A 12,319-nucleotide genomic window follows, 5' to 3' on the forward strand; every position below is an offset into this window, starting at 1 on the left:
CTCCCTGCACACTGCATGCGATTCTGATTCCCATTTTTAATCGGTTTTTACATCCGATTCCGATTTTTAATCGTTACTGCATGCTGCGTTTTTTCCTCTGTTTTTCTGTTGATTGCATTCAGGGAAAGTCAGAATTGCAAATCGGAATCGCAAAACGGATTTGCAGTGTGCAGGAAGTTTTAACCGCTTGCCGCCCGCGTCACGCCAGTAGGCGTGGCCGCGGCGGCAACCCCAGGACCAGCTGACGCCAATTGGCGGAAAGTCCTGGGGCAGCAGTCTTCGAGCGGCGATCGCCGTGTATTTACATGTGCAGCGCTGCGATCAGCAGCAGTGCTGCACTGGGGACAGCCGTGTGACACGGCTGTCCCCATGGGGGACAAGAGAGCGATCGGCTCTCATAGGCAGAAGCCTATGACAGCCGATCGCCGTGATTGGCCGGCTGGGGGGAGGGAAGGGATTTAGAATAAAAAAAAAAAAAAAAGAAAATGGCAAAAAATATTAAAAAAAAAAACCAAACAAATATTTATTAAAAAAAAAAAAAATAAACACAGGGGGGGCGATCAGACCTCACCAACAGAGAGCTCTGTTGGTGGGGAGAAAAGGGGGGGGGGGGGAGATCACGTGTGTGCAGAGGTATACGGCCCTGCAGCTTGGCCTTAAAGCTGCAGTGGCCAATTATGGTAAAATTAGGCTGGTCACTAGGGGGGTTTACCACCATGGTCCTCAAGAGGTTAAAGTAATGTTTCTTTTATTATCTGCACCTGCTGGTTCAAAATACTCAAATGATGAAAAATAGATTTGCATGGCTATTTTGTCATAGTAGTGCCTGATACAATTAAACTATGATTTACTAAACTCCTGCACATTTACAGTACCTAAATTAAGGTTGAAAGATTTAGTACCATTCATTGCATGTATGCTTTTCAAACCAATTTTTCTTGTTTTATGGAATCGGTCCATTTAATTTAATAAAAAAATAAAAATAAACCAAAACACATTTCAAGCTCTGGTTACTTCTGGACCCAGTGAAATCATTCAGGAGGATATAGGGCTGCAGTATCAGTGTGGTGTATTGTTAGTATGGCATTCATAGTTCCAATGTGCTCATTAGCCATTTTTGTGGTTACAGCTCTAGATAAAATGTTACAGAATTTTGAGGCTATGGTGATGTTTATAGGAACAGAAGTAGCATGTATCCCTTGTGATGTATGTGAATGAATCAACAAATTTAGACACCAGGAAAGATTTTTCATTTGGACTGGCTGAGAAAGTGGGGGGAAGTGGTTAAAGAAAACACGAATCCAGGTTTTATTCACCTTGCTTTTGCCTTGTTCCTCCAACCCAAAGGTGAGGAGTGTAATGCTACTACATTAACAACAAAAAAGGGATACATGCTTAAAGGGAACCTTAACTAAAAACAACAAAAAAGTTTCATATACCTGGTGCTTCTACCAGCCCCCTGCAGCAGCCCTGTGCCCGCGATGTTCTGGAATGATCCTTAGGTCCCCCGCTGTGGCTTAGTCTTGATTTCGGCTACAGAACCAGTTGACTGGCACTGTGCCTGTGATCAGGCTCCCGCCGCTGGGAGCGTCCTGCACATGCGCAGAAGGAGAAAATCTCATGCTGCGCATGCACAGGACACTCCCGGCGGGAGCATGATCAAGGACAAGCGAGCCCAGGGCCACATTTTCAGTAAGTTTTTGGAACTTTTTCAATTGCAGAGTGCTGGAAAATTAATTTAAAGAGAACCCGAGGTGGGTATTTAAAATCTTAAGAGGACACAGAGGCATGTTTTGTGCACAATCACATGCCTCTGTGTCTCTCTATTGCCACCTCTAGTGTCGTGTATCCCCCCCCCCCCCCAGGTTCTTCTGTGCCCCCTGAAAAAAACGTCAGGCTAGCAACAATCTGCTTGTTGCTAGCCTTCTATTTACATGCATCTTGTCATTCAGTCAGCGCTCCCTCGCCTCTTTCCCCGCCGCTGCCCGCCTCCGTGAGCTTCCTCCAATCAATTTTTTTAACAATAGAAAAGTGGGGACCCTTCAGGAGTGGTAGGAACATTTTATAAGGCCACTTTTCAAATCGAGCAGCAGATACTATAGCTGAGTTACTAACAGTGTAGGTAGAATATAACAGTTTAAACTGTACATACTGGGGGTGATATACCAGCATTACAAAACTGGGTAAATGCAGTTATTAAGGTATATTAATTTTAATCAGGACCTTATTTTAAGACTGTGTACATCAGTTTAAAGTGTTATTTTAGTAAAAGTACCATGACATGTTTTAACCACTTTACCCCCGCCCGTACGAATTTCTCCGTCTCTTTTTGCATCCTTTAACCCCCAGGGACGGAGAAATCCATACTTTCCGCGCTCCCGCCGCTGCCCGCGCTCCCGCTCGCTCTAGCGCGCACTCCCGCGGGTAAACACGCCGCCCGCCGCTCGCCCGGAGATCAATGAACGGGAAAATCCATTCCCGTTCGTTGATCTAAGCCCCGCAATGATCCGCTGCTTCTCGCTAAGCAGCGCGATCATTGTGAAAAAAAAACCCGTTCTCAGCCTGCTAGTACTTCCTCCAAGCGTCCGGAAAGGACGCTTGGAGGTCGCATTAAAAAAAAAGTTACTGTTGCCATCTTGTGGCCAAATAGTAAAACTACACTCTAAAACATTTTTCACATACAATTACATTACTTAAACACAAAAAATTTACTCATTACCTCCCACACTCCCCATTTTTTTTTTGTAATTAAAAAAAATTAAAAAATGTACAATTAAAAAAAATACATAAATAGTTACCTTAGGGACTGAACTTTTTAAATATTTATGTCAGGAGGGTACAACACTGTTACTTTATAAACTATGGGCTTGTAATTAGGGATGGACGCAAAACAGAAAAAAATGCACCTTTATTTCCAAATAAAATATTGGCGCCAAACATTGTGATAGGGACATAATTTAAACTGTTTTATAACTGGGACAAATGGGCAAATACATTTCATGGGTTTTTAATATATATAAATATTTTTTTTTCCTATTTTCCCATTAAAACATATTTAGAACAAAATAATTCTTGGCATAATGTCCCACCTAAAGAAAGCCTAATTGGTGGCAGAAAAAACAAGATATAGTTCATTTAATTGTGATAAGTAATGATAAAGTTATAGACGAATGAATGGAAGGAGCGCTGAAAGGAGAAAATTGCTCTGGTGCTCAAGGGGTAAAACCCCTCAGTGGTGAAGTGGTTAAATTTAATATGTAATACTCCAAATTGTTTACTTTCTGGAGCCCTGTAACCCCAACTGCACAAACCACGCAAAACATGACTTCCTTCAGCTGAAAACAGCAGTACTCTCATTGGCTTGTGCAGAGCATGAAATGGTGGGACATTGGTCCTGGTTAGGACTATCGGCATGGAACTGAGATTATAATCTTTCAATGCACACAGAAAATGATTTGGAGTACGGATGTAGCACTTGCTGGCACATTGTGTTGCACCTCCACACCACAGCAGCATCAGTCTGCAGATATTTTGATTCCTGTTATCTTCCAACTAAACAGATTTAATTTCTGATCAGTTTAATGTAGTCAGATGAAATAGGTTGTTCCAGATCGTTGTATGTTTTCCTAGTTATCCTTACTTTGTTACTAATGATCACATTGTGCATACATACGTAATAATGAGAATGGGTACTGATATACATACTCATGGCACTATTTAATTGCCTCCCTCTGAATATTAAATATCATAACTTGTATTTTAGGTTTAGTGGTTTTTTTGGGTTGATTAAACTGGCAGTGGATTCACAAATGTATTTCTGAATTGCAGCAGCTCCAAACACAGACATTCATGTTTTGCTTTACAAATTATTCATTTCTTCCAAGCATGACACATTTCAGTTATTGGTTAATTTAAGCTCATAGATTTTCATACCCCATGACCTATTTCTCATATGAAACTGCAATTATTTTCTTTCAAATTGTAAAAGCACTGTCTTCATCTCCTTTAAGAAAATGTAATAAATGATCCTGTGACTGTGGCTTGGAAATACGGTCAAAAGAATGAAGTATTGATTTTGGCTCTCAAATTAACCATCTCCACATTCTGAAGCTGATGCCAGAAGCTGTTTTTCTGCCCCCTTCCATTTTTCATTGCTGCATGCTTTTCCGGCTTATGCAAATGCTTCACTGTTGAATTTTTTTGGGATTTGTAATCTTTCTTTTGCTTCTAAAATAATTCTTAACTGTCTTGTACAGTAAACTATATTTGTATAAAGTGGACACACTTTCCCTTGCTGGTAAGCTTTACTTGCGCTCTTCTTCTACTTTTTTTTTGTGTGATTTTCTTTGAGTCACATTTGCGTTGATTATGCATAATTTTGTTTTTATTTCTGGAAAAAATGTCAGTGTGGAAGCTGTTTTACTATATTCATTGAGGGCCCATTTACACTGGGGAGATCCGCAGGCGTTTACGTTTAAAAGCGCTAGTGTAATGTAAAATATGTGGCAGTGATCTCACTGCTGCGATCACCAGCGATTCGCAGTAGTTGCAAACATTGTGCATGCATTGCTTTTTCACGTTTTTAGAGTGATCATGATTGCAATGTTAAAAAAAAGAATCGCAGTTGCTCAAAAATTGCAAAAATGCACAGTAAAAAAAATGTTTACTGTGAAAAAATCACCACGGCAAAAAGCTAGCGATTTTGCTAGCATTTTGTGATCCCCAGTGTGAATGGGCCCTAATGTTAACTGGCCTGAAATTCTCACAATAGATAATTGTTGTGCCTGTTATTTGATAACTGACTGTTCAAGCTTAGTGACCATTTAACAAAATGTCAGTTACACATTAGCTAGAGTGTTTCATAATCTGTCACCGCCACAAGGTTTCTTAAAGAGAAACTCCAACCAAGAATTGAACTTTTTCCCAATCAGTAGCTGATACCCCATTTTACATGAGAAAGACAATGATTTTCACAAACAGACCATCAGGGGGCGCTGTGTGACTGATTTTGTGCTGAAACCCCTCCTACAAGAGGCTCTGAATACCGCGGTACTGCTGGCAAACTGCCACAATGTAACAATGTTCAGAGACAGGAAATAGCTGTTATTAGCTGTCTAACAGACAGAGCAGCTAGAAACAGCTAAATAACCTGCCCACAGTAACAATGTCACCATGTAATACATGTCAGAATGTGAATCTGGGAGAGGAAAGATTTTACAATGAGCAAACACTGACTAAATCATTTATACATAATTATGGTAAAAAATGAAGCACTTTTTTTACTACATTATTTTCACTGGAGTTCCTCTTTAAGCCTCTTCTACTTAGGATGGGACTTTAAAAAAAATTCTGTTCTACTCTATTTAAAAATGTCCATAGGCATGAGGTGAGTTCCACCCTGTGTCACTATTTTCTGATGAACTTTATAAATTAACTATAGACCAACAGAGACCTCAATTAAACCTGTCTTTAAAAGGTCTGTTAGTAATCAATTAAGTTTATCGACTTCACAGCTGGTCAATGAGTAGAGATGGGCCGAACGGTTCGCCGGCGAACGGTTCCAGGCGAACTTTGGGGGTTCGCGTTCGCCTGCATCAGGCGAACTTTTGCGGAAGTTCGATTCGCCCCATAAAGCTGTATTGAGCAAAATTTTTCGCCTCCATTTTACTGTCAGCAGACATGCTATTGTGAAACACACTGCTTTCAGTGCTAAAGACCCCACCCACCCTCCCTCCAAGCTAGGTCCTTTTATACCATTTGACTCAGTTGTCTGCCTACACTAATTAGTTATGGGACAGCTGCTACACACTCTGCTAGGGAGATTTTAATTGGCCTCCCTCCTCCCACCCTTCTACCTATTCCCTCCTACCGGAGGGAGGAGGGTCTCTTCTGCCAGGGAATTATACTATTTTAAAAACCAGTATACATCATACCATAGCCAGGAATCGAACCCAGATCTCACTGTGTGGTGGGCACGTCACCCTAAGCACTGTACCACTACAGTAGTAAGTGAAGCTTGCCTAAAATTTAACATTTATGCTCAACGCAATAGAACCATTAGGTTGCTTAAAGGAGAACTGTAGTGAGAGGTATATGGAGGCTGCCATATTGATTTCCTTTTAAGCTATACCAGTTGCCTGGCAGCCCTGCTGATCTATTTGGCTGCAGTAGTGTGAATCACACCAGAAACAAGCATGCAGCTAATCTTGTCAGATCTTACAAAAATGTCAAACACCAGATCATACCATAGCTGGGAATCAAACCCAGATCTCACTGTGTGGTGGGCACGTCACCCTAAGCACTGTACCACTACAGAAGTAAGTGAAGCTTGCCTAAAATTTAACATTTATGCTCAATGCAATAGAACCATTAGGTTGCTTAAAGGAGAACTGTAGTGAGAGGTATATGGAGGCTGCCATATTGATTTCCTTTTAAGCTATACCAGTTGCCTGGCAGCCCTGCTGATCTATTTGGCTGCAGTAATAATACTCCAAACATTTGTATAGCGCTTTTCTCCTGTCAGACTCAAAGCACTCAAGAGCTGCAGCCACAGGGATGCGCTCAAGAGGCCACCCTGCAGTGTTAGGGAGTCTTGCCTTGAACTCCTTACTGAATAGGTACTTGACCTAGCCGGATTCAAACCCTGGTCTCCCATGTCAAAGGCAGAGCCCTTAACCAGTACACTATCCAGCCACTGTAGTGTGAATCACACCAGAAACAAGCATGCAGCTAATCTTGTCAGATCTTACAAAAATGTCAAACACCAGATCTGCTGCATGCTTGTTCAGGGTCTAGGGCTAAAAGTATTGGAGGCAGAGGATCTGCAGGATAGCCAAGTAACTGGTATTGCTTAACCACTTGCCGACCGCACGCTTATACCGTGCGTCGGCAAAGTGGCAGCTGCAGGACCAGCGACGCAGTATTGCGTCGCCAGCTGCAGGCTGATTAATCAGGAAGCAGCCGCTCGTGCGAGCGGCTGCTTCCTGTCAATTCACGGCGGGGGGCTCCGTGAATAGCCTGCGGGCCGCCGATGGCGGCTCGCAGGCTAAATGTAAACACAAGCGGAAATAATCCGCTTTGTTTACATTGTACGGCGCTGCTGCGCAGCAGCGACGTAAGGCAGATCGGCGATCCCCGGCCAATCAGCGGCCGGGGATCGCCGCCATGTGACAGGAGACAGCCTGTCACTGGCTGCACTGGACGGATAGCGTCCTGTGCAGCCCGGATCTCCAGGGGGGGCCAGGTAGGAGAGGGAGGGGGAGGATTTCGCCGCGGAGGGGGGCTTTGAGGTGCCCCCCCCCCGCAACACCCGGCAGGCAGGAGCGATCAGACCCCCCCAGCACATCATCCCCCTAGTGGGGAAAAAAGGGGGGCGATCTGGTCGCTCTGCCTGCACGCTGATCTGTGCTGGGGGCTGCAGAGCCCACCCAGCACAGATCAGCTAAGACAGCGCTGGTCCTTAAGGGGGGGTAAAGGGTGGGTCCTCAAGTGGTTAAAAGGAAATCAATATGGTAGCCTCCATATACCTTTCACTACAGTTCTCCTTTAAGCAACCTAATGGTTCTATTGCATTGAGCAAAAATGTTAAATTTTAGGCAAGCTTCACTTACTTCTGTAGTGGTACAGTGCTTAGGGTGACGTGCCCACCACACAGTGAGATCTGGGTTCGATTCCCAGCTATGGTATGATCTGGTGTTTGACATTTTTGTAAGATTTGACAAGATTAGCTGCATGCTTGTTTCTGGTGTGATTCACACTACTGCAGCCAAATAGATCAGCAGGGCTGCCAGGCAACTGGTATAGCTTAAAAGGAAATCAATATGGCAGCCTCCATATACCTCTCACTACAGTTCTCCTTTAAGCAACCTAATGGTTCTATTGCATTGAGCATAAATGTTAAATTTTAGGCAAGCTTCACTTACTTCTGTAGTGGTACAGTGCTTAGGGTGATGTGCCCACCACACAGTGAGATCTGGGTTCGATTCCCAGCTATGGTATGATGTATACTCATGTATGTATCCCCAGCTATGGTATGATGTATACTCATGTATGTATTCCCAGCTATGGTATGATGTATACTGGTTTTTAAAATAGTATAATTCCCTGGCAGAAGAGACCCTCCTCCCTCCGGTAGGAGGGAGGAGGGAATAGGTAGAAGGGGAGGAGGGAGGAGGGAGGATAAAATCTCCCTAGCAGAGTGTGTAGCAGCTGTCCCATAACTAATTAGTGTAGGTAGGCAAATGGTATAAAGGACCTTGCTTGGAGGAGGGAGGGAGGGTGGGTCCTCCAGCAATGATGTGTATTTCACTCAATTAGGTGTGGCTCCAGGTATTAGAGCTTTTGAAACATGTTTTCTATCATTTTTCCAGCTGATAGAATGTTTTAAAACTTTGAAAGTTTGCCTCCCCATTGAAGTCTATTGCGGTTCGCGAACTTTTTCGCGAACCGAACCTTTTGCGGAAGTTCGCGAACAGGGTTCGCGAACCTAAAATCGGAGGTTCGGCCCAACTCTATCAATGAGATGCCAGTAATTTTGAGTAGATGCAATTTTTACGATTATTTTATGCATCGATGCAATTGATTGCTCTATTTTCAAGGCAAGAACTGTTCTCCGGCGACCAGTCTCAGTGCAGTGACCTCGGGGCTACTTCGGTGTGCGCCATTGATCATGTGGCTGGAAGAACTCTGCGTGATGTCAGGTGCATGCCCTCCCGGTCTTTGACGTGTGATCAAGGAGGCACACCGCAGGACCAGCGCCTGTGCACTACTGACGGACCTCACCGACCCAGAAGTAGTCTCTAGGCCATTACGCAGGGACTATTCACCAGCAAAAAGTTCTTACCATCACTATTGGCAGCTTATCAACCATCCCTCTTTTCTACTGTTCCCCTAAAATAAACTGCCACCAAAGGTCTTTGTCTAAATTTCCCATTTCTGAAGGCACAAACATGAATGCATAGCAAAGACAGGCGCTCATGTTTATGTACAAGTTGGCTAGAATAGTTTACCTGACATGTATTTTCTGAAGCTGATATTACCTTAAACCTTCAAATCAGGTGTCGACAAATATGGATCTGAGAAACAAATCTGTCCAATCGAGGTGTCAAAAACTCGGCAAAAAAAAAATAAAGCCAGCAATAATATTTATATAACCTTGGTTACCTTGTTTCTAGGATTTGTTCATCTGTAACTTGCTCTAAAACCATCACCTTGCCTCGCATATAATATAGACCTGTAGCATGTCCACCACAAAGTTTGATGCAGCCAGTCCAGTATATTTAATCTAGATTTAAAATGTTTGCAATTATTTAAACATAATTGATCTTGTAAATAACATTATACCTTTGTTTTTTCCTTTTAGTCTTTTGGCAGTACCAGCTTTCACAAATTGTTTCGCTCCTTATTCACAAACATTTCTGGAATCAACAAGATTTCCCCCAAGCCTGTTTCAAAAGATAATTTAATGGGCTAGATTTATACAATGATTTAATAAAAAGTAGATTAAGTAGTGTAGCCAATCAGTAAGTTTCCCTCCTTTTTGTGGGAAGCAGCCACATTCCCAGCTCCAGTTGTAGAACTGTTGTTTATTGACTTTTCTAAACGGACAGAAGATCAGTGTGTGTGTGAAGTATACTCATTTTAGAGGAGTTCATAATCTGTGAATCACTACAAAATGGCTTTTTACAGAAAAAGGTGTTTCCCAACTGCTCTGAATCCTTTTGTTGTTTGCAGGTCATGGATTGCAAGCTTCTTTGTGCACAAAGAAATATGGCACTCTCATATATGAATTAAAATTAAAGATTCACTTATTTATAATCATTTGCAGGTTAATTTGGCCATTTATAGCAACTAACCAAAACCTTTTTCCCAATCTGGCTATGTACAGTAAGTCTAATGAATACTCCACCCTTTTGTTTAAAGAGAACCCGAGGTGGGATTTAATTATGTTAGTGGGGCACAGAGGCTGGTTGTGCACACTAACACCAGCCTCTGTTGCCCCATGGTGTGCCTCCAGGACCACCTTGCGCGCCGCTATACCCTCCGCAGTGCTAGCGACACACAGCGTGTCGCCAGCACAATGTTTACCTATGCCGTGTCTGTTAGTGCCGCTCCCCCGCCTCCTCTGTATCGCCGCTACCCGCCCGCATCCCTTCCCTCCCGCTGATTGGAGGGAAGGGACGCGGGCGGGTAGCGCCGATACAAAGGAGGCGGGGGAGCGGCACTAACAGACACGGCATAGGTAAACATTGTGCTGGCGACACGCTGTGTGTCACTAGCACTGCGGAGGGTATAGCAGCGCGCAGGGAGGCACACCATGGGGCAACAGAGGCTGATGTTAGTGTGCACAACCAGCCTCTGTGCCCCACTAACATAATTAAATCCCACCTCGGGTGCTCTTTAAGTTAGTGTAAGACCATTTGCAGCACTAACACTTGGGGTTCTTGCTCTGGTACTTTAGCCTTGAGCTGTGTGGCAGCACCCTCACTAGTGTTCTAGTTAACAAAACATTCTGTGATTCAAATTCAGATACATTTATCTGAATTGTATTTCGTTCTTTATTAGAATTCAGATAGAGCTATTTATTAAACCCAGTTCATGGTTATTCTCAAGGTCCCAGTGCTTCTTTTTAGAGTTTAACAAGCAAGTTAAACTAGACACTGAAAAGGGTATTTACAAACTTTTAGTGCATACACTCTTAATTGCTTTATTTTGAATCATGTAAATATAGCCCAGAAAGTATAATCATGGCCCAATTTTATTTATTTTAACATTTTGCTGAATTGATATAATAAACCAAAATAATATGTCATCTTTGTATTAATAGAAAATAAACAACAATATTAACACACTGTAAAAACAATTTAAAGGTTGCATTATGCTAATAAGTCAAAAAGCCCTCATCTGATATTTCCTAAAATTACTTGTTTTAAATGACAACACTAGAATTTATTGCATTATCCATACCTTGTAGCTTAAGTGTGCATTAAGTGTGTCATTTTATGTTTTCCTTGTTACTTACATTCTTTGTCCTTTATCATGTATTACTTTAACTCACAGGCTGGCCACCCTCCCTAACTTCTTTGTTAACAAGTGGTGGACCTGTTCTCCTGGGAGATAGGTCTACCCTTCTTCACCAAGCTGCTGCCCAGGGAAATGTCACTTTATTGTATATGCTGCTTAATGAAGAAGGACTCGATATAAATAACTTCTGTAAAGATGGCTATACTGCCTTGTATTCTGCTGCTGCCAATGGACATACAGGTACAATATTTACTGCAAGTATTATTCCTTTATTACCCTCAAGTAATTTGTGAACTTTTATTAAACTTGGGATTGGAATTTTTTTTCAAGTGTACCGCTCTTTTATTTGTTTTAAATGTACAGTATATTACAATATAAAATTATAATATTTGTTTATCCAGAGTGTATGAACCTGGTGCACAGAGACCTATTGATTGAAATGAAATTATGGGAAAATGATTTAGTCATTTAAAGCCCTAATTTGCCTTAACATTAATGCATGCAATAGTAACTTTGAATTAATTATCAATGCACTGAGTTTTGTCCACCGCATGTTCATAAGTTTTGTGAAAAGTATGTTAAAGGTACCTGGCTGGCTTGACCCTGTAGCTCCATTTCCCGTGGGGATGACCATGCTGTTTTACAGCTATCTTAACTCCTTCTCTTATTCCATCATCAGACTCCTGAGTAAACCAGGATCTAATAGGAGGAGTCAGCAGCCAGTCTTTCTCTGTCTGTCTGAAGTTGCCACTGCTCATCTCCTCCTTTTACTCTTTGAGATCAGCACTGCAGTTACAACACAACATTGTTTTTTATCTTACTATCCCTTATTGGTGTGCTAAAAAATGTTTCAGCCCTTATTACACCTTCCACGGTATCTTTACATAAAGGTTTAAAGGGAGCCAGAGCCGAAGCTTGGGTTAAAAAAAACTTCAGCTCGGGTACACTTAAGAGAACATCAAGAAATGGTTTCTTATTACAAACAGGATGATAAAAGACATGCATGACTTTTACAAACACATTACAGAGGGTGTTGGAAGGGATAAATACTTTATTACGTGCAAAGTAGGTAGGGACTGTGTAGGAAGATGAAGAGATGGCTGAGTTGTAGTGCTGGAGCCAGTTTTGAGAGACTGTCTCAGCGAGGGGGGGTATTGATTACTATCCAATCAGAAATCAGTTGGGCAGCAGCAATTTTTTTTACCACCTTGCAACACTCTGATCTCAATCAGATTTCGGGACAAATCTACCACTGCTAGCCATACAAAACTATGAGGTCATCAGTTCCCCACCACTC

At 42.3% G+C, this 12,319-nt stretch overlaps 1 protein-coding gene and 1 long non-coding RNA gene across 4 annotated transcripts in view; one reads left to right on the forward strand and one right to left on the reverse strand.

Annotated features, from left to right (window-relative positions):
• CTTNBP2 (cortactin binding protein 2) overlaps positions 1-12,319 on the forward strand; it is a 167,317-nt gene that overhangs the window by 81,559 nt on the left and 73,439 nt on the right. The window contains 1 exon segment of the mRNA XM_068276424.1: positions 11,059-11,262. Coding sequence (XP_068132525.1) covers positions 11,059-11,262 — 204 coding nt within the window.
• Positions 1-12,319, reverse strand: part of LOC137563682 (uncharacterized) — a 43,388-nt gene that overhangs the window by 26,410 nt on the left and 4,659 nt on the right. For all 3 annotated transcript variants that reach the window (XR_011030406.1, XR_011030407.1, XR_011030405.1), the window contains exon 2: positions 9,163-9,283. This is a non-coding gene — a long non-coding RNA (uncharacterized lncRNA). The remainder of the gene's footprint in view (positions 1-9,162; positions 9,284-12,319) is intronic.

This window comes from Hyperolius riggenbachi, chromosome 3, assembly GCF_040937935.1.
Source record: "Hyperolius riggenbachi isolate aHypRig1 chromosome 3, aHypRig1.pri, whole genome shotgun sequence".
Classification (NCBI taxonomy): Eukaryota; Metazoa; Chordata; class Amphibia; order Anura; family Hyperoliidae; genus Hyperolius; species Hyperolius riggenbachi.